We start from the raw sequence: 23,207 nt of genomic DNA on the forward strand, positions 1-23,207 counted from the left end.
ATTAGTCCAATTGGATTAGTTCAATGCATATCATTTGTAAACCCCCTGAGAAAAATGGGGAATACTTGCCTTTGTTTTCAGAAAATCTGATTGAAGCAGATCATACATATGTTTACAAAGGATAAAGAACCAGATTAATTTAAATAGGTGAAGCTACAGGGAGTGTTAGTCACAGACATTATTCCTTAACAAAAGCCACCTGAAAAAATTAGAATAAAAAATTGTTAATGGATATTTGAAATTCATTAAAATGTACACTAATTATAATCTTTATAAAATAAATCCAAAGATAAGTTTATTTATGGAATCAAATCCTATTCTATTATTCCTTGATATTAAATCCCAGTGTAAATTTAGTTATAAAATCAAACTCTAGTGTGAGAAAACATGTTGAAAATTAAGTTTATATTTGGTATAAAAATGAAATGTGTGCGAATCAAATAAAGGGGCCCTATTTTTTTCTTTTTTTTCTATTAATAAAAATATTTTTTTTAAATTCTGAATTCAGCATTTGCTGTTAAAGTGATGCCTAAAAATAAAAATGTTAGCATTGCAACTGTGTTTATAAGCAGATCATCTAGTTCCTTTTATCAAAGTCTAGTAAGGCTGGAATTATAAACTCTTCACTTGCTGAGTCATTAGCAGGACTCTGAAATCATTGATTACACAGGGATATTTGTTGTGATGAGCTTTTATTTTAACTGCACTTGATGCATGTTCCAAGCCTTCATGAAAAATAAAGGTATTATTTATGCATTTTCCCTCAGAAAAGAGATATAGAATATTTTTTTCAACCCTACTAAATCAAAAATGAAATATTGCTAGCAGTAGATTTTCATCTATGCTGGATGACATTTAAAATCGCTGGGTTCCCTATGCTTTCCAAATAAATGTGGCTCACAACATGAAAGAAAGGAATCAGAAAGAAATAAAGACTAAGGAAAAAAAATTGAAGCAGATGACAGGCTCATTAAAATGTGCAGAAAGCATCTCCAACTCCCTCGAGAAAGCTGTTATCATGAAATAATCACATTGATGAACATGGAAAGAGTGGACTCCGGCAGGGGCCTTATATTGCACCCAAGAAGTTGGTGATTATATCCTGGAAATGTGACCCCATGAAAGGCTGGCTTCTTTGTTGCTTAATAGAGTTCACAGAAAATGCTTGTCTCCAAAATGAGATTTCTCCCCTATTCACTGTGCAGCATGGGAGTCTTGACAAGATGAGCAGGGGGCCATTTCTCCTAATCAAGGGGGGATGTGAACCCCTGGGGGTGGGAGATTGTAAGCAATCAAGCTCAACTTTGCAGGAAAAAGCCATTGCCTTCTGCTCCATTGTCAAGCGGTCACAAAGGAAGGTTAAGGAAGCTGCTAGAATTTGGTAGAAATAAGGGATAATAGGTCAAATGGATGCATTTGTCTTAGTAATTATCCTATTTTCATCTCTTGAGGCTATGAGAAATATTCCCTGGCTGCCTTAGCAGCCTATCTATACAGAGCGTTTAGGTCTTAATTAAAGTCTTCATTAGTGTTTCCAATTTCTCACACTGTTAGGTAAAAAAATCATATGTATACTTTAATCTGAAGTCACAAACAAGTCTTTCTAAATTGTACTCAGTAGAATCTCTTTCCTCTTGATGCAGTGGAGCTATGAGACAATGGGAAAGGCAATGTTTATGAAACCAAAGAGTACACATCAGGGCCACATGTCCCAAAGGGAAGTCTTTGGGAAACTTCTCCAAATCTGGGTTTACAAATAGAGAACAGAGATACTTTCTAATGATTTCTGGTTTAAAATATAGTTAATTTATATTTTTAATTAAAAAGCAAAAAGCAAAAAAAAAAAAACCCAAAAATCTATATACACACAAAAAACAAGAAACAATACCCTTCGATTTCTTTAATATTTGCTAAACTATATATTTGTATATATTCATATATATGAATGTAAATGCATTTAAAAGTTTAGAAAAGTGTACACGATTAAAAATGGCTACTTTTAGAATGGGTTCAGCTAGAATGGAATTAGAGGAAGGAATAAAGGGAGACTTATTAACTCCTAGATCCTGAATATAGTCTTTTGAAATATTTCCAAAAGAAAGTATTCATATTTTACCTATGTAAACAAATCAGTGACTTTTTTAAATATGAGAAAAATGTGGTTGATCGTGAGAAGAATAAAAATGGATCATAGGTGTACAAACATATGGTATTAAGTAGAAAACTGTGAAAATTTCTATAAAGTACACACTTTTTAAAGAACAAGGAAAACAGCAATTATCAATTTTAAAAGTTTCATTTGCTCTTTTAGAGAACTTTAAAATAAAATAAAAACTGAGTCATAAAAAATAAATGTATCATAGACTCAGGGATTCCAGACACAATTTCAACTGAGAGGAACTTTAAAATTAATATTCACCAGTGAAGCTTCCGTAGCCATCCAAATATCCCTGAATATCTCACATTCTTCAAGATCACTTGGCTTAGATGCCTGTTTATCAAAATAATAGTTTTCTCCTGTGCTACCATTTGAATCTTGGCACTGTCAAGAGGTGGTATAAACCTTTACTATGTCTAGTGGAAGGTCTTAGGTGATTGGGTGCACGCCCTCAAAGGGGATTGTGGGAGCCTGCCCCTTCCCTACTCCCTGCTTCCCTCAAGCTACAAGGAAATGAGCAGCTTCCTCCATTATGATCCCCTGCCATGATGTGCTGCTCTGCCACAGGCCCAAACACAACAGGGCAAATTGACCATGAACTGAAACTTACAAAACTGTGAGCCAAAATAAACCTTGTTATTTTTTAAATTGATTATCTCAGGTACTTTGTTACAAGTGTAGAAAGCTGATTAACATTCTCTGGACTCCTCAAAAATATTCTTGAGGCAAAATTAAAAGCGTTTTTTAAATGATCCTTAACTGCATAAAATACCAATCCTACCAAGGGGTAAATATTGTTACCCTAATTTGACCAGAATTGTTGTTAATTTCCCTGTTGTTATACACACTATATACTAGAGACTTCAAGAAAAATAAATAAATTGGAAATATCATGTTTCATATTGAAATTTCTACAACCTCAGGTACTAACGCAACAGGCTGAATGGTTCAAGCCATGTGAGAATTGAGGTGCAGCTCACTTTCTAGCATAAGACTAAAAACTGCATAACAAATCTCATACAATAACTGGAAATGTGCACTAAGAAATCAAGTGAAAATATTCTTTCTTGTGGACTTTCAGTCCGACAATTAAGCTCTGGATTCACATGCCCTGGAGTCAGTAAGTCCCTGTTATTTTTGTCCGTGATAGGCCTGCCCCATGTCCCACACACTCAAGTCAGTGAGGCCTGAGTTGGCAAATGTGTCAGGAATGTTAATAACCAAAGTCAGCCATCCAGACATTTGCATTGTCCTCTCTCCAATTTCGAGGAGCAAGTTCATTCTATGCCTTGTGCTCTTTCTAGAACAGAGGGCCAAATTGGCCCAAGTGTCTAAAATCCTTTTAGCTGAACCCATTATACTAATATCTGACAATTATGAACTAAGTCTCATTTAACATGCTTAGATGCTCTCACTTAAAGGCAATAATCACTAAAAGGAGTGAGTTGTATAAACCTGTTTCCCAGCACTCTGGTTGACAAGACACCCCACTGGTTATAATGCAACCATCAGGCAGAGCTTTTTATATTTAATGTTGAACAAATTATCCTTCCTAAATGGCAGACGGGTACTCTCACTGTCAATCTTTCTTTCCACTCAGCTGCGTTTCCATTTCACAGAACATCTTGAATTTAGCTGAGGGAAGTAGGGGTTCCTAAAAATATAGAGCAAAAAAAAAAAAAAATCAAAAAGAAAAAGGAAAGACAAGTAAGAGCTTTTCTGCTAAACCAACAACAGGAAAGTCTTTATGCCAATACTCCCCCAAAGGGTGACTTCCAGACTCGAAGGTGGAATTTTGCCCTGCCATCCAGGACAAGAATATCAAGAGGAGTAAGGTTAGGAGGAGTTCACTTCCAGGGGGAGAGTTTTATCTGCATTATGTCATGTGCTTTACATTACAAAAGACATTGGGAGCCAAAATGATCAAATTATATTGTTATATCATGTGCATGCATGAATATGTGACAATGAATTTCACTATTACATATGGTTATAATGCACTAATTAAAAAAATAATAAGTGCTTAATTTAAAAAAGAAGAAAATATAGTGTAGAATTTAAAGGTGTGAAACACTTTTAGAGTCATATAATCTGACCCACAATGGCAATCTCCATCCGGATGGAAATTCAGACTCACTTTGATTACCCTTAATAATGGATGCCTTATAGCCTTCTAAAAAGAGTTTTCAAACTGTTGGAAAGTTCTTTCCCCCATTTCTTCTTAATTTTGTGTCACCAACTTGCAACCTTTTAATTTCTTACCATTTGTCCCTCCAGAGCAACATACTTGAACAAATTTTGTACCATAAATCTCTTTCACCAAAATATAAAGTTTCTTGATCTACCTTTAAAATGTTTTAAATCATGACATCATTTCTTGAAGAATAAAATTTAAAAATTGACTTTTTCATTGTTTGAGTGGATTAGGCATTCCATAAGAAACTTTATTATAATTATGAATATAAAATAAACATGTCAAGATGCATTTTTACTTTTCCTATATATCAGCTTTTATTAACTGTTTCATTATGTGAAGGTGCATTCAAATTTTATTGCAACTAGTTTGATGAAAGAGTGAAACTTGAAATAAAGATTAAATTTTTAAATACCTACTTCAATATTAAGAAAGCTACTTACTAGGCACTGGGGATATAATGACTAATATCACATAGAGCCAGTCTCTGGCCTCAGAGATTCCAATTTAATTAGTTAGGAATGATGCTTTAACACTGGTGTCTTAGAAAATCTACTCAAGATTCTAATGTACACCAGCTTGATGCATGAGTGGTTTCACCCTGAATGGACCGAAGGTTAAAACTGTTCACACAAACAATATTTGCAAAACCTATATCTGACAACCTGTATCCAGAATACATGATGGACTCCTACAAATAAAAAGAATACCCACTCTCCCCCAAAATAGAAAGTGAAAAATGTGGAATAGGTAGTCCATAAAAGCAAATATTCAGATAGCAAGTAAAGAAAGGTCTTAGCTTTTTTTTTTGATAGTCATCATAGGAATGAAAATTAAAATATCATGAAAGATTACCATATACCCACTAGAATGGCTAAAATGAAACCAAGTGTTGTCTAGAATGAAGAGCAGCTGAATCCTCAGATGCAACTGATCTAAAGGTAACAAGGTATAAATGCTTTGGAAGACTATTTGGTAGTGTTGAGTAAAACTTTTATGTATATCTATGCTCTATGGGCAATCCCACTCCTAGGTACACATTCAACAGGAAAATGCACTGTGTTCTACAAAAGATGTGCTGAAAAATATACATTGATGATACATCATGGCCCCAAACCAGAAACAACTCAAACATCCCTGCTTGGTAGACGGGAAAGATAATTTGTAGTATATTTATACAAAGGGATATTCTACAGCTATGAGAATGAACATTAGCTGCTTCCTAAAGCATGTGTGGATCTCACATACTTAACACCTAGTAAAAGAAATGAGATACAAAAGAGTACTTTCTGTATGATTCTATCATATGAAATTCAAAACAGGCAAAACAAGTCTATGGTATTAAAAGTCAAGATAGTGGTCAAATTTGGGGAAAACAGTGTCTAGAAGGCAGCATAAAAGGGACTTCTGGGATGTTGTTTTTTAAAGTTGTTTTTCATTTTGGTGTTAATTCCATGAGTTTATTCATTTACTATACTTTGTACTTTTCTGAATGTAGTCATACTTCAAAAACAGTTGTTAAGCTATACATAAAAGAAAAACTAATAATCCTTTATTATTATGACATTTTATAAGTTAAAAGCTGTTTTTCACATGTGTCCCATTCAATTTTATTCATTACTGTACTCATTCTCCAAAATTTAGTAAATCTCATCCACACAGAAGACTATGAGGGGATGCAAACAACTCAAGGTTAAAAGGACATGGTTATTAATCTCTAAGAGCTTAGAGAACTAAAAATGTAAGACTAATCTACTATCGCTGCACTAACAACATTCATGTGGTGTCTCCCAGTTATCAAGCATTGTATATCACTATGAATATTATTGGTGTTCTCTTCCATTTTTTAACTTCAAGAAAATAAGAATTCTAATGTCTGTTAAAACATTTATTGTTATATAAAGGAAAACATAATGACATTCATGGGAGAAGAGAAAATAAATGTGGATCTATCCATTTCAAAGGGGGTAGATATAAAGTAGGGCATTACAACCTGCTATATTTCCTCAGCTATTTCAAGGACAAGAAAAATGAAATTGTGTCACAGGCACAGGAATATTTCAAAACTATGAGTTCCATTCCAGTACTAGCTTTTAATTTGATTATTTCATGTAATATCACATGAAAGAGACTACATACTAGTTTAAATTTATTTCTTGAAACTAAAAAATTTCAACTTTTCAAACAAAATATCAATCTGAAAGAATTATGAGAAAAACTATAAAGTTTGACTGTGAATATAAGATGGTATAAGTATTTCCAAGAAAAAATTTGGTGCTTCCATTTAATAAAATGTGAACTTTGCAAATGTATCAATCTCTTAGACATTAATGTCAAATATATATATATATGAGCATTTATATCACTTATATAGCATTTTATAATAAGAACAGTGTCAAAAGCATATCAATATATTACAAGATTGGTCCTGTATAATCTGTGGAATCTTAGACTCACAATTTAGTGGTTTTCATTTGGTATTTCAGTGTTTCTATTTGTTCTGTGGTAACATTTCATTGATTTTACCATGTTTTCTCCATTCTTAAAATATATATCCTTTGCTGTGAGTTTAGTTCAACACTCTGAAACAAATGGTATTTGTAAACATCATCATATGATATCATCTGCTAAAACTAATTCATTCACTCAAACTTTATTGTGTGATGTTCCAAGCACTGTGTACCAGGCCCTGTGCTAATTTGAAACATAGCATCTGAATAACTATGGGCTGTCTCTATAGGGACAAGGCAGCTAAGAGCTGTCAAACCTTGGAGGAGCAATTTTAAGGCTTGTGAGGACTAACACAACATTTCAGGCGCCATGCTTAACTTTGTGGATAACAGGAACAGATGAGACAGTTTTTCTGACTCAGAAAATCTCAATCATTAGAAGTTAAAGAGATATAAACACATATTTGTATTTATGTGTAGAATAAATATAACAAAAGGAGGTATGAACTGAAGACTTTGGGTAGAGAGGGAATGATATGCTGATTAATAGAAATTAGAAAGATTTCCAAAAAGCAACACCTGAGCTGATGGTGGAGGCATTCAAGGTCAGGAAAATATTTTTCTTTATCTTTTTGCTTTTTTTTTTTTTTTGAGACAGGGTCTCAATAAGTTTCCCAGGCTGGCCTCCTAAGTGCCTGGGATTACAGGCATGCACCACTGCGACTGGCTGATCCTTCACTTTTATGACTTTTTTCTATTGCTTTCAGATAAAGAAAGAACTAATGTGTTCCTCAAATGACCCTCAAATCCCAACACAATGGCATTTCATTGTTTCAGTTTGGTGCTTTTACAATAATGGTGAGAAATTCTGCATGACTGTGGAGGAAACATTGAAGGAGACAGATCTGAAGAGGAAGTTGCAATATGAGTTATAAGGGATATTTTATACCATGACAAGGAAAATTAACTATCTTGTTGGCAATAAAGAAACTGTAGGAATCCTCAAGCAGGGTAATAAGATAATCAGATTTGTTTTGCACATACTAACTCTACTAGTAAAATGATAGAGGTACAATAAACTGCTTATAGTGACATGATTATTGAGCTATTGCTGTGTTATAAAGCATTATGTTTAAGCAAAAAAAAAGACTTTGATTTATATTTCTATCCTGCAATTATCTGTGTAACCTTTATTTAGTACCTTAACCTCTTTCAACTTTAAATTTAATCAACCTCTATGTGGATAATATGTAGCTGGTGTTGACTTGAAGGTTAATTAAATGAGGAACTAGATGCAAGGACTTAGCATCATGCATACAGGTAGTAATGAATAAATATTGGCTTTGATTAATCCTCTAGCATTTGAGATATTCATTGTCACATCAAAGGTAGAATATTTAAAGTAATCATTAGTACAGAAGTGTTCAACTCAACCTATGATGTCCATTGAAATGAATTTTAAAACTGTTGAAAATAAACATGTCAAGAGCCTACTTCAAGATTATGATTCAGGAGTTCAGAAGTTCTGTGGAAGAGCCCAAGCACCTGCATTGTCCCTATTGCACTTTAGGTTCTAAGATAATTTTGATGCACAACCAAGATTTAAAAGGTAAGGCAATTAAAGAACACTTTATCTATTTTGTAGTTGGATCAGTGTATCCTTATTACTCAATTTGGTAACTATTTATTTTACTCATCCAACATTTGCAAAGATTTAGAATCTGTTTAGTATGTGATAGATTAAACACTGCTTCTAGATTTATACAGTATCTTTTGCTTATATATCTATAAATAACAATGGAGTTTAGAAACCTCTGGACCTCAGTTTCCAAAGTGATAATATAAGGAGAGATGCATAGCACCCTGGTTCAAAAGAAATATGTCAGAGCCACACCTGTAGATTAATTTGATAATGCATACATATAAGACCAGGAAAACTAAGGCAAATTCAGAGGGAGGGATCCAGATGAGATGACAAAACAGCAACCATATTGCTTAATCCAGAATTCAAACACACAAATGAGTCAAAGGTCATGATGTTGCCGTCAGTCAGAAACCAGGAAGAAAAGGAAAATTTAATGATTGCATGAAAGGTCAGAGCACACAGCAGGTGAGTGAGAGATAAGAATGCAGAGAAGAACTGGTGGCTTCCAAAGCTGGAAGGCAAGACAGAGGGCCAAAAGCTCAGGCAGGTCAGCAGGAACCAGGTGATCTACAAATAAGATGAGCAGAAGAACAGATGCCAGGAACCAGGAAAAGGGAGCACTTGCTTCCGAGGCAATCTTCAGACCCTGGCAGAAAGCTTCTTAAACACTTCCTGCTGCAGCAGGAACCAGTCTAGGCCTGTAGATGGAAGCAAGCAAATGCATGAAAATGGAGAAGGTGAAGCTTATGGGAACAAGAATAGCCTAAGATCGCTGGTGAATAATGTTAGCCAACCACAAAGACACAAAACCAATGTGAACCCATATTTATACTAAATATTACTAAAACAGAAGTTTATATTTAAGAAACTATGAGATGTGCCTGAAAAAAAATCAGAATAACATGTAAAAAGAACAGTGCAACATACATACTAATTTAACTCATTCATTCATTCATTCATCCTGTCATTTATTCAACCAAATAACAATCATGGAATGCCTTCAACTTCCAAGCCCTGTGCCAGGCGCTAGGTATACCAGGATGAAAACAGAGACCCCACTGATCATATTGTCGAACAGAGCCAACAAAGCTAGAATTATTACAATATAATTCATTAAGTCCTATGATACACTTAACTTTAGGGTGAAGGGAGGTGAAGCCTTAAAGAATTCACAAGAGTGAGTCAGGGGAGAATGTGTTCCACTGCAAATGAATAACAGGTACAAAAACAAGATGGGAAGGGAAGGAGGGTGTGTTTGAAGATTTGGAAGTAATTCAGCATGGCTGGGGCATATGTTGTGCAGTTAGAAATAATGCAAAATTAAGGCCACAGGATAGATAGGGGAATCTCTAATGAAAGACCATATTAAAATGTTTGTAGTTTATCCAAAATATGATTTTCTCTGACTGAATAATTTCAAGTAATACATCCAAGGCTCTGCAACAGAAAATGAAAGATGAACTAGAATACCAAATAACATATGAATTCAGCCATGCACTTGTCCATCCATGGAAATGACAATCTGGTTTAAAATGAACTGGTTTTGACCTTTAGTCTTAGAAATATAAAGAAGAGTAGGGGAGTAGACACAGCTCCAAAGAGTTACATAAATTTTATTTTGCCTGTTCCAGGCATTGTTGTTGACAAAACACCTCAAGAAACTCTATCAGATTAAGGGCTCTAGACAAATCTAACTTTATACTATTTTAATTTAAATACAAAAATTAAACTTCACAAATATATGAAAACAAAAGATAAGCAAAATAAATAGTTACCACATCAAACTAGAAAGAGATATTAATCCAACTATAAAAAAGTTATGGGCGAAGTTTTTAATTGCTATGCCTTCTAACTATTTGATGGTATAATGTCAGTTATGGAAGAGTCCTGGGGAAGAGTGTAAAAAAAAAAAAGTGTTTACAGATTTTGTTCCTTTTCTAGTCATGTCTCTCTACCTATTCAATTTTTATCCATACTCTTAGGATGCTGGAAAAATTCTACAACTGCGTAGCTTCAAGATATGACAAATCTGAGGCCTCAGTCAGCCTCCATGTCCACCAGGTGTTATTCAGCAATCTTTCCCATTTCCCTCAGCAGTTTTGCCAACTTTCACCTCTTACCCAAGCCTTCTAACCCATTCTCAGCGAAGTGCTTTGCTCTCACTCACTAGACATAGGAATTCATTATAAAAGGTTACACCATAGTGTCCTAAAGATTGAGAGATCAGCAAACAACCAAGGAAAACTCCAACCCTTAAGGAAAACCCAGATCGTGGTTGGTCCTTTGAGAAGACTGAAAAAAGGGAGGATAGAAAATGAGGAGGTAACCAGAAGTTTTTAGTACTACAAAACCCAAAGAAGGAGAATATTTTAAGGAGGAAGTAGAAAACAGAATCAAAAGACACAGAAATGTCAAGAAAGTTAAAAGGAAAAGTGCCCAGTGAATGTAGCAAGGTGGTGATCATGGCAAGTAGTGACTTTATTGCCAGTAATTTCAATTAAGTGATGAGAATAGCAACCAGATTGTAGTTGGCTGAGCAAAAACAAGGGCATATCACTCTTTGAAGAAGTTTCCTATAAAATAGGGAGATATCATGACTGCTTTAGAGGAATTGAAAACAAAAGGAAGGTCTCATGGATCAACAATGGAGGTGTTGGAGGAAGCTGCAGAGGGGATGGTAATGGATATGCAAAGGTTGTGGTCCTTGAGTGGTAAGGGTGATGGTGATGAAGGTGTAAAGGAGGTGGAGGTAGCAGAATTGGTGATAGAGAAGCTAGTGGCAGTGGAGCTGGTGGTGCAGCTGATGATGGGGTGGTGGTGTTAGTCAAGGTGAAGGTGGTAGTGGTCTTGGTAGTAGTGGTGGTGTCGTGATGATGATGGCAGAAATAGAAATAGTCATTTTAAATTCAGGAGACACTTGTGCATGTTTATCTACTAAGTTAAAAGACCAGGGACTATTAAGAGAAAAAATGATAATAATTGCATTGGTCTCAAAAGAAAATAGACAGGAATATTAGAACACAGATTAAGGAAATAAATGGCAAAACTATATGCCATAGTTAAAAGTCTCACACCAAACTATATGCAAATGTGTCATAAAGTTCTGTACCTGCCTTTCTGCTTTTGTACTTAGTGACCTACCTGCTGCCTAGAATACCCTTTCTACCTCCCATTGTAAGCATATTAATTCCTAATTCTTTTTCAAAATAGGACTTAGAATCTACCTCTTCCAGGAAACCTTTTCAAATACTCTCCCTGTTTTGATTAAGATACCTGTCCTTGGGGTTCCCAGAATATGCCGTCCATGGTCCATCACACGATTTTCATACTAAAGTGTAACTGTTTTAATTTCTACTAGAATGTAGGATCCACAAAAGCAAATACCACATTCCATAAGGCTTTCATTTATTCACTCAACAAAACTAACATATTACTATTAATAATAAAAATCTATTAAGCACTTATCAAATGGAAAATCATAGTAGGAAAATTTTAACCTGTTGTCTGCTTTTGTAAATAAAGTTTTATTGGAACACAGTCACATTCATTTTCTCATTGTTTGTGGCTGCTTTCACACTACAATGGTGAGGCAAGTAGTTGTGATAAAGCCTATATGGCTTGCGGATCCTAAAATGTTTATTATCTCACCTTTTACAGAAGTTTGCCAATCCCTACTTTAACCAATAGAGACACAAATAATGACTCAATCCTATCCTACAGAAGTCTGTACTTCAGTGGGGACATCCAGGAATTATAGTAAAATATGATACATATTTTGATAGTGGACATTAAAAGTGCTACAGGAACATACAGGAGAAGCACTTGATATATTCTTTGGAAAAACCAGAATTTTGTATATTTAGCATCTAGCACTATCTAGCATATTGGAGAATGGTCTATAAGCAGACCAATTTTTTTCCAAAGGAGAAAATTTATTGATCATATGCAATACTTGAGAAAGATTCTAAGGTATACATCTGAGTAATTATTCAAGTCTACTGATATTTGTACCACAAGAGAACAAAATTAGGATTTCATTTAGTTATAATATCATTATTATAAAGATAAAAGTTATTCAAATATTTCAGACTTTAAATCTATTCCAAAGAGATAAGGGTCTAGCTTGGTCTCCCCATTTAAAACAAATAGTAACTCTGATTCTGGCATTTGGAGGTAAAAGCCTGACTTAAATACTTGCTGACAGTTGGGAGACTTTCATAATGTTCATATTATTTCAGAATCCTTCAGAAGATTTTATTGTGAATATTTAATGCTGTCACCTTATCTAAAAATAAGTACTTAATACCTCCTTGATTTCCTCTTTATTTTACACATTACCATGCTCTTACACATACACACACACACACACACACACACACACACACACAAGCAAGCATATTTTATACCCAATATCATCTCACATAATACATGTATCTATTAAACATACAGAACCCATATATCCTTCACACATATATCTTTGAGAAATATGCACCAAACCCAAATCTAATGCATGCATATTTATATAGATTTATTTTAATCAGAGATGGCAAATAGGTTCGGTTGAAAGGTCAATGCCATTCAATCAAGGGTCTGCCTGTGGCACTATGTTGAGAAAGCTGGTGAGGGCACCTTTGAGCACACAAGAACTTGGACTGTGATTCTTTTGTGATGTTGGCCTTGGACACCAAAGTTGAAATGGAGGCTGAGTCAACTTATTTGCCATCCTGTCCCTTAGGAATCTCACACATTGAAAGATATTTTTTGAAGGTATACTCTTGCTGCAAGCTTACCACAAGCAAATGAACAGTGATTGATGCTCCCAAGAATTGAGGCAGGTGGAAAATTTCTTGGTGGAGATGACCTTAATGGAGAGGAAAGAGATAACAGAAATTTAGATTTGCAAGGCATCTCATCACTTTCAAAGTAACCTCATGAGTTTTACCACCCACTGGATCTCTGCAACTTACTTAGCTTTATAGATTACAAATCTAAAGTAAGCAGAGCTCAACAAAATCCTTGGGGCATATAAATTCAAACATGATCATGTGGAATTTGGGACAAAGATAAAAAGCAGAGAGCCAAATCCCAAATGAAGATACCTTCAGGGATAGAAGACAGCTTCCCAGGAAGTGGAGGAAACCCACTGCTCTGAGGTAAAAATGATTAGGAGTTATCAATGATTATGAGGATGCTTTGAGTATTGTTACAAGATGTTTTGGAGAAAAATAATGTTATAATGCAAAGCAAGAACTTACAATGGCATTAGAAGGATTAAACAAATATTCAATGTAACAAATGTATAATAAACATTACTTTGCACGGATCAGGCTCTGTACTAGATGATACAACTACAAATAAGAAAAAAAATGTCTAATGCTTGCTCTCTCTTAATTTCCTAAATTAATTCCCCTACTTCTCAGTCGTTCTAGTAATTTGGTGTCCATTTAAATCATCTGAGAAGTGTATTTAATTTGAAAGTTTTATGTATTTGGTTAACAGTAGACTCCAGAAATTCAAATTTTCAGCAAACTCCCAAATATCTCTAAAACCAATTGCATTTGTCCATGAACCTCACTATGAATGCACTGAATGCATTGCTATCTTTGGGTGTTAATGAACATAGAGTTAGGAGGTGAGCAACTTAAATTTTATTCCCTTGACAACATGATCACCTGTAAATCCAGATACCCAGTTTCCCTCAGTGGTAACATCTTGTAAAACTACAGCAAAACACAACCAGGAAATCAACAGGATACAGTCAAGATACAAAATATTCCCCTTACAAGGATCCCTCATGTCATCCTTTCACAGCCATAGTAACTTCCCTTTCCACTCTTTCTCGAACTCTGGACTACTAATCTTTTCTCCATGTCTATAATTACTTTGTCATTTCAACAGTTCTATGTTGGTAAAATCATACAGTATATAGCCTTTGGATGTTGGCTTTTTCCCCCACTGAGAATAAGTTTCATCAGAGTGGTCATATGCACCAATTTTCCATTGCATCTTGTTGCTGACTACTATTCCATTACATGGATCAACCAGCTTGTTTAATCCCTCACCCACATAAGAGCATCCAGGTTTTTCTAGCTTTTAACTATTGTACACATAAATGTAAACAACATATACTATTAACCCCTTCAAAGAGTTACAATGGTTGAATAAAATGTAGAAACCCAGCTTACTGGTATCTGGTTTGCTGGTCTCTAATGTTCAGTGCCAGTTTATAAACTGAAAACCTTAATTCCATAAAATGCAGAAGTTTAGTGATGCAGTTCTACAACAGAATGTTTACAATAAAAATCAAATCACCAGACAGAGTTTGGAGCCCAGTAGCTAGGAGTCCCTCTTTGTTTAACATTAGTTACAACAAGTTACAGAAGTCAGAGCTATTCCCCTTTCCAGAGCTGCCATTAATCTATTTATTTCTATATCATCTATGTATATTTACATATACGTACATGTGTTCAGATGGATTTTAGGATCTGTAAGCATATAAGCTCTATCACAACTACTTGCCTCACCGCTGTAACGACAATAACAACTAAATACCTGACAATAACAACTTGAAAAAGGAAAAGTTTATTGGCTCACAGTTACAGAGGTACAGTACAAGGTCAGCTAACTCCATTGCTCTGGGCCTGAGGTGAGGAGCAAAAGAACATGGCAGAAGAAATCTGCTCAGCTTGTGACAGCCAAGAAGCAGAGAGAGAGAGAGGTGAAGATGCTGAGGCGAAGATAATCTTTTCCCTGGTATTCCCCATGACCCACCTCCTCCATGCATCTCCACCTGCCTACGCTACCACCAGTTCGCCCATTAAAACCAGGACGGACTGATTAAGTTACAGCTATCCTAGCGTAATCATTTCACTTCTAAATATCCTTGCATTAAGTTATGAACTTTTGGGGGGGACACCTCATATCCAAATTCTAACAGTATGTATTTATAAGCATGCTGTGAAAACCACACTGGTATTTTAATACTACCAATACCTTCAAACAACATTTATAACTGTAGCTGACATGCAATGTAGTACCCTGACCACAACCCTACACTGATACATGCACCATCAACAAACTGGGGGGTTCCTCTAATCTTTTTATACCCATCTCTTAGAAACTTGCTACTGTGCTGATTTTTTCCCTTAACAATTACTTTGATAGCCCTAGAATGCTGATTTTAAATTGTCAGATATTAATCTGCATTTAATCTATTCCTTTGCATGAAATTGTGGCCCTGTCTATGAGTATCTACATTCTGACAGAATACACCGTGGTATGGTCATATGATGTAATAACATACAGCTGTTAAAATAAGCAGGTAAAAGTATCAATGACCAATGAGAGAATTACAAATTCAAATGTAATTCTCAAATGTTTATTTCTAGTTTGGACATCTACTTGTCCTGAGTTCCAGATTTCTACTCAACAACTCCATTTGCATGCTCAACTATTATTTGAAATTTCATGTGACCCAAACAGAACCAATCCTTTCTCCAAGCCCCATTCCAATTATCACCACCTACCACAATCATACCCATCTAAAAAACATGTACCCCATTCACTTAGTTGTTGAGACAAAAAAAAAAAAAAAAGGCATCACCCTTGATTCTCCTAATAGTGTTCATTTAAAACACCAGTAAATCCTGTCAGCTCTGTATCTAAACATGTCTAAAGTATTTTCACATCTTTCCATTGAAATCACCTCCAGATACTGAGACCTTGATTTGAGTGTTGCCTTCAGAGTAATACCTGAAAAGCTAAGCTTGGCAGCTCATTACCACATTTCCTATTTTAACAGCTTTAAAACACTTAGTGGCTGAAAAGACCTTGTTTATTCACACTTCTTTTATCTCATTGTCTTCATTAGGATATCAGTTCATCACTATATTCGTAGCATCTAAAACTGCCTGGCATATAATGGCCACTCAATAAATATTGACTGACTACTATTACCATGACACCACTTTATTATTTTAGAATTTTCAACAGTATTTTTAAGAATGTGATGTGACTGCAGATAAATTCCTATCCCTAGGCATTTGTTTTTTTTTCTTTACAAAATGGGGGAAATTGAATGATTTAGAAATTTCTTATCTATGTTAAAATTTCATGACTCTGTGTGTGCTGACTTAAATTATAAAATATCTCTTCCCCACTCAATTCACTATTTAGCTTTTTTACTACCATAAACCATAATACATATATATGTGTGTGTACATATATACAAATAAAACACACACATATTTGCAATTTATAAAGTATTTTGTTTTCCATTGTTTCCTCTGATACTCACTTCAAACTCCTGGAGAATTATATTTATTATTACTGTTTTATAGATGGGGCTGTATAAGCCCAGAGTAGGTATATATGACATGTATAAATTCACCATGAACCTCATTTCACTTTTTTTTTAAAAAGTCTGTTATTAACAAAAGTTGATGGCTAGCTAGTATTTTAATTTTTTATAGCTATGATGTAGACCCCTGATGAATGACCTTTCTACAAAATGCTTTTGCAGTTAATAAAATCATCATATGTGTGGTTTAACCATTCTAACACAGTTTCCCAGTTTTCACAATGATTTTGATTAGTCCAGCTCTTTCTGTAAGAAAAAAAGGAAGCTACTGAATGTTTGCATTGAATGCACAAAAGACCCACATGACAAATTCTACTCTCTTTCCATCCTGCAATAGCATTCACTATTCTTCCATTTGAGTAGATCTTTGAGTAATAATAATAAATGCATTGCTTCCAGAAAGCTTCCACAGTGAATAGTAGTACAAAATAATTATAAGTATTTAGCTTCAAATTTCCACTGCACAATTTACTGACTTTGTGACTGTAAACAAGTCACATGCTCCTTTTCTTCATCAGTAAAGTACATAGGAATAACTACTTAAGACAATGTAATAATTTAAAAATTAGACAATGTGAAGTAGTGGTATATAGTACACATTCGACAATGGGAGCTCCTTCCCATCCTGTTATCTCGAAGAAGTAACATATCAATCTAATCACACTTTAGCAAACAGGTCATCAGGAAAGAGAGGGAAGGGAAAGACAAAATAGATTTGGAAAATGGTACTGAATAAATGATGTTGAATGAGAAACTTATAGGCAGATACAGCTCTAGCTCTACATATTTTGATAAAACAATGAAGAACTAAATGTCTAAAATTCTTAGAACAAGAAAATTACACTTTAGTCCCAGGAAACAAAGGCTAGAATTTATCTGCAATCATTTGAACTGAGTTTGTTTTCCTCTAAGTTGGCGTTTCTAATATGAAGCTCTGGAATCATTTGAACTCTCCAACTTGTGAGGTGTTTATTTAACATTCTTCTCAGCCTTAGAGAACTCAAGATGAATTTTTCTCCAATCTAATTCAAATCTAGAATCCAGAAAGAAACAAGTAGCAGGGAAATTTTTTGTTGTTGTTATGTTATGTTATGTTGGTGATGGCCAACAAAAAATGAGTCCTGGCTTAGAAACAGCATTTTGGGAAGGGGCTGGAAACTTAAAAGGAGAAAAAAAAAGAACCTAAGAACTGTGGGATTATGGCTGGTATAATATCTAAAAGGCCATATTAGGTAACCTGTTACTGTCCTTCATCTCAAAGGTTATATAAGCCACCTGATTTACACCTTCTTTCTAAAATGAATTCTACAATCACACTGTATTCCCCCTCTCTCTCTCTCTCTCTCTCTCTCTCCCTCCCCCCCCCTCTCTCTCTCTCCCCCCCTCCCATTCAGCATCTCCCCACCAGGAATCACCTCCATCCTCCATTTTTGTAGCTCTTACTCATTCTCCAAGATAAATCACCTTCTGTGTAATGATTTCTTTTTTTAATTTTCATTTTTTACTTGTAGTTGGACACAATACTTTTATTTTATTTATTGATTTTATGTGGTACTGAGGATCGAACCCAGGGCCTTGAAGGTGCCAGGCGAGTGCTGTATCTCTGAGCCACAACCCTAGCCCTAGATAACCTTTCTTTCTTAATACATTTATCAAACACTATTGTATTTAATCAAACAATCAAACTGTATTCTTGCAGTATGTCCAGAAAAGTCTAAGTCCAGTGGATTGTGCTTAGGTATTTGCCCACTGATATTTAATATTTCTTAATTTCTGAAGGTCCTCTTAGAGATGACGCATTGTAGAGAAAGTATGTTGATAAGGAGGGAGAAACAGGGGCTGGGGATGTGGCTCAAGCGGTAGCGCGCTCGTCTGGCATGCGTGCGGCCCGGGTTCGATCCTCAGCACCACATACCAACAAAGATGTTGTGTCCGCCAAGAACTAAAAAATAAAAAATGTTGGAAATTCTCTCTCTCTCTCCTCTCCTCTCACTCTCTCTTTAAAAAAAAAAAAAAAAAAAAAAAGAATTAACTCCCTGAGGCTACTCCTTAGTGAGGCCCTGGGGGTAAGTTTGAAAAAAAAAAAAAAAAAAAAGGAGGGAGAAACAAAGCTCCTGTGGGTAAGACTCTCCTCTGGTCCACTGCACAATCAGAGCTGGGCCTACTCTGATGAAAACCATTCCAAACAGGAGTTTTCCCTTTCTTCTTCCCATCTTCTAGTCTGATTGACCCTTGCGAAGCAGGAACTCAACATCAGCACCTGTCCACCTTCCCTCTTCCCCAGTTACAACCCTCACTCTGCACCCCTCCCACTTTGTCCCCAAATCTTCAAGGACACTCTCAGTGCTCCTAAGGTTTCAGAATAAAAATTTAATAATATTTCCTTCCAAACAGGTGGAAATACCTGTTATAAAGAAAACTGTACTATTTCAAAGGCAGAGACTGGTATTTTTAACCTAATAGTTTCACATTTCTAGTGCACCTTTATTTCCATACATTTTTTGTTTTTACTTGCAGAATTATCTTTAAGGAGCCAGTAAGGATCCAATGGAAACAATACCTGATACAGAGTCCTAGAAGCCTGAAATATAGAAAGAAGAGCAGGAACCATATTCCCAGGAGACAATCCTAAAATAACCTAAGGCACACTGGTAAAGGAAATCCTGGGCAAACAACAGTTTTAACCAAAAAACCATAGTGGGGAATTGTATCCTTCAAAGGCCAAGAAACAGGGAAAATCAATGGCTGGACCTTGAGTAGAAGTGGCAGGAGTAAGGTGAGGCACATAAGACAGTAAAGTCAAGATTTGGCACACAAAATAAGATTTTTTGTTATGAGGTTTCCATTATGTTATGAATCTGTATTTTCAATGAGGGAGGTGATTTCCTACCAGAGAGAAGAAATCTTAAGTGTTTGAGCCTTATGATCAGAAAAAAGTAGGATAAGGGATGACCAGATGAAACTTGAGCTAAAGCAATAATAAATTGTTTGATGCACTTAACATGTGCCCAGTTGAGTAGACACATGAGACTGGGTTCCAGATTTTTTTTTTAACAGACTTGCACTGTAAAGTTCTCTCACATATGACTAGAATTACAATGTATTTTAAGCTGATTGTGTATGCCCAACTCTAGTGAATGTGACATGAAGGGGAAGAGGGGGAGGGGAAGCGATGATAAAAGGACAGGGGTGCAACTATGGAGAAGCAGCCCTCTATACAGAAAACTCCTTCTAGAAGCAAAAATAAAGATTCATCCACAAATAAGCAAGTAACAAGAAACTCACCTGGCAGAGCCTTTACCAGCTGTGGTGGCTGCTCTTGACTCTTAACTATGGTAGGAAGATGAAACCAGTTTCATCACAAAGACCTTTAGTAGAGTTGGGCATTCTTGACGAGGCTACATGGAACTCTAGCAATTCTAAGGGAAGCCAAAATCTTCCCAAGGGTCTTTTCAATAGCCTACCTTCCCGATAAGGGAGATAGTGTATTTGAAGCTTAGTTTTTGCATTGGGACTAACAAATCAGAACCCAGTTTTTTTTTTTCTCCATTCTGAGGAAGTCTTTTTAACCTTGCCTAAAGACAATATAAATTATATCTCTATATTGTACTTTTTATTAAATAAGTCCTTGGAGGCTTTTTGTTTTAGGTTTTGATTTTTAACACAATTGCTATTATTTCCAGAAAATAAATGGCCCTATTTAACGCCAAGTCAGAAATCAGGTTAACTCAGACAAGACACCTTGTGCCAACGCGGTGCCCAAGGTCCTTGGTGGAATTGGAATAGAGCCAGTAGCAGCACACAAATCTAGGGCCCCAGTTTTGGGTCGTGTCTCCTTCGCTGCCCCCAGACCAGCTGTGATCGCGAGAGGAATTTTCCCAAGCAGAGACTGCCCTAAAGGGCACTTGGGGTTCACGCTGCGGTTTTCAGTGCTTTTTCATCTCCAGCGAGAAGACGAGGCACTCCTTCGGTAAGGTGACGACCGCGAGCGCGACCTCCCCAGGCCCGCAGCTGCGTGCGGGTGCAACGCAGACCCTTTGCCTCTGCTGGGCCCCCCTCCGCTGCCGGGAACCCAGCGCTTCGGCAGCGCGCCACCCCCTCCCTCCCCGAACGGCTTCAGGAAACAGCCTGCAGGGAAATCTGCTGAGGACCTGGTGACAGCCACCAGGCCTTCAGCTCGAGAGCCCGCAATCAGGACCCTGGCGGCTCCGGTGGCGCTCGGCCCTCCTCGCGCCCGCGTCGCTGCGCCCCACCTACCGGTGCCGGCCCTTTGGTCTCCCGCCCGTCTACCCACTTGGCCCGCAGCCCCGGCCGCCGGGCTGGCTGCAGAAGCCGAGGGGCCGCGGGGACTGATGCGTACCCGCTGCCGTGGCACCACGTGTCCGCACCCGGCTGGCGCGGGAGGAGCGGGCCGGGCCCGGCTCCCAGGTCCTGAGCGCAAACCTGCAGCGACGCGGGGTCCTGCCCGATCGCGGCCCAGCCGGACCCCCACTACCCGGGCTCACGGAGGTGCCTTCTGGACGGCGCGATGGATCCCTTCTGCGAGAGAAAGGGTAAGACCAGGGCGTCTGTGTGGGCACTGGTGTCAGCACCTGTGGGCACAGGAGGGCAACTGATGCCTTCGGTCCAATGGGGGTTGAGGTGGGAAGCTCTGACCCCAGAGCCACCCCCTCAATTGAGGGTTGTATCCAGGGTGCTCAAGGAAAGACAGAAGTAGGTCATGGAAATGGGACATCAAGGGACTCCCAGCAGAAGAAGATGAGGGGACAATGTCCTTGTTTGGTTATTACAATGATTGAGCTTTGTGACAAGCAAATTTGGCGTTGGGGGTAGATTTTTGATCTCCCTACATTATTTTCCTCAGGAGCAGGGTTTGAAAATGGTGTCTTTTGAAAAGTAAGGAATAGGTAGGTGGTCTCCAAAGGGCTCAGTCGTTCTTTCCAAAGTTGTAGACTGTCCAGAATCCCCAGAGGATCCTTTTTCAAATTTCTGCTTCCTACGCGAGTTTCCATAAAGATTATTGGAAGTGAGAAAGGAGAACCATTTTTTCATCAATATGTTGTTGAAGGACTCAGTTTGACAAAGTCAGACATCCTCATGCTGGGTACTATCAACAGGTTTGAATTTAAAAGAGGAGTGAATTGTGGAGCGGAAGAGCTTAAAATGGTGCGTGGGTCGGGATTCTTAAAAACTTTAAATGGAAGACATCTCTTGGGAAAAACTGCTTTTTGATGTTATCTTCCTCAGTGCAGAGCAAGTAGTTTTGTATGAGAAAGCAAAGGAGTCCACTGCCTAGTTCCTCATGATTCTCTAATCCTGGCCCTGGCCAGTGGGCAGCTTCAGAATCTGAAACTTCCTTCTAAGAAAAGTGCTGAATTTGAACCCCACAGTTCAGAATCTTCAAACCTAAAGTCTTTGCTGCAACACTGCCAACTCAGATACTTAGCCAGGCACATTTTTGGAATGTTTGCTTCTTCTTCTTCAAGGGGTACCCTTGGGGACAAAAGAAGTTAGATGTCTTCTGTGCCAAATTTTTGCCATATGTACATTTGGTGAAAGAAGAGAACAAGTAAAATCATTTTTTTTCTTCTTACATGCATGGGAATTAGGAGCAGCAGTATATTATTATAATGCGGCTTTGGTTATTTAATTTATTTGACAATGACACTACTTTAATGACAAATACATGTACAACACACTGTTCAATCCATTATGCTCTCCACATTTTTACATTAGACTTCATTAACTAGATTTGCACTTAACAGTTTTTAAGGTAATACTCAGATTAGATCTGAGTTCATCTAATTGTAGTATCTCTGCTGTCACAGAAACTAAAAAAAAAAAAAAAAAAAAGATTGGTTTTAAATAATGGCCCCCTAAAAAAATTGATCAAAACTTCATTTTCATGGATGATGTATTATCAGCTCTGTTGCTATGACAAAATATCTAAGAAAAACAACTTAAAAGAGGAAATGTTTATTCTGGCTCAGTGTTTCAAAGGTTTTAGTCCATAATCAATTGACTCCTTTGTTTCTGGACTTGTGGTAGTAAGGCCCAGATGCAACAGAAAGTGCATGGTAGAGCAAAGCTTCTCACCTCATGGTTTCCAAGAAACAGAAAGCTTGAGAAGGAGATGCTAGGGACAAGACATAGCCTGCAAGGGTCTGCTCCCCAAGAACCCATTCTTTCCAACTAAGCTCCAAGTCCTAAATTTCCACTACTTCCTACTGGTCTATAAAAATATGATTTAATCCATTGATGGGTTTAGAGCCCTCACAACCCAATCACCTTCCAAAGGTTTATCTCTGAAAACTGCTGCCTTGAAGAAAAAGCCTTCAACACATGAGATTTGAGGCACATTTCAGATCCAAATCATAGCAGAAGAGCTACTCAAGCTAGCA

General features: G+C 36.9%; 2 protein-coding genes across 8 annotated transcripts in view; one reads left to right on the plus strand and one right to left on the minus strand.

Annotated features, from left to right (window-relative positions):
* The window catches only part of LOC101976097 (nonsense-mediated mRNA decay factor SMG5), a 114,214-nt gene that overhangs the window by 59,016 nt on the left and 31,991 nt on the right, over window positions 1-23,207 (minus strand). For 2 of the 5 annotated variants that reach the window (XM_040293726.2, XM_040293735.2), the window contains exons 1-2: window positions 21,064-21,216; window positions 13,238-13,308 (exon numbers count right to left, since the gene is read on the minus strand). The gene's annotated coding sequence lies outside the window, so the exon portion shown is untranslated. Of the gene's footprint in view, window positions 1-13,237; window positions 13,309-20,091; window positions 20,137-21,063; window positions 21,308-23,207 lie in introns of those variants that run through there. The other 3 variants (XM_040293728.2, XM_040293729.2, XM_040293727.2) reach the window with 3 other exon arrangements.
* Window positions 20,825-23,207, plus strand: part of Sybu (syntabulin) — a 106,684-nt gene continuing 104,301 nt past the window's right edge. For 2 of the 3 annotated variants that reach the window (XM_021724553.3, XM_013357373.4), the window contains exon 1: window positions 20,825-21,359. In XM_021724553.3, coding sequence (XP_021580228.2) covers window positions 21,159-21,359 — 201 coding nt within the window. In that variant the 5' untranslated portion in view covers window positions 20,825-21,158. The remainder of the gene's footprint in view (window positions 21,360-23,207) is intronic. The other variant, XM_021724555.3, reaches the window with a different exon arrangement.

Source organism: Ictidomys tridecemlineatus, chromosome 7 (genome assembly GCF_052094955.1).
Source record: "Ictidomys tridecemlineatus isolate mIctTri1 chromosome 7, mIctTri1.hap1, whole genome shotgun sequence".
NCBI lineage: Eukaryota > Metazoa > Chordata > Mammalia > Rodentia > Sciuridae > Ictidomys > Ictidomys tridecemlineatus.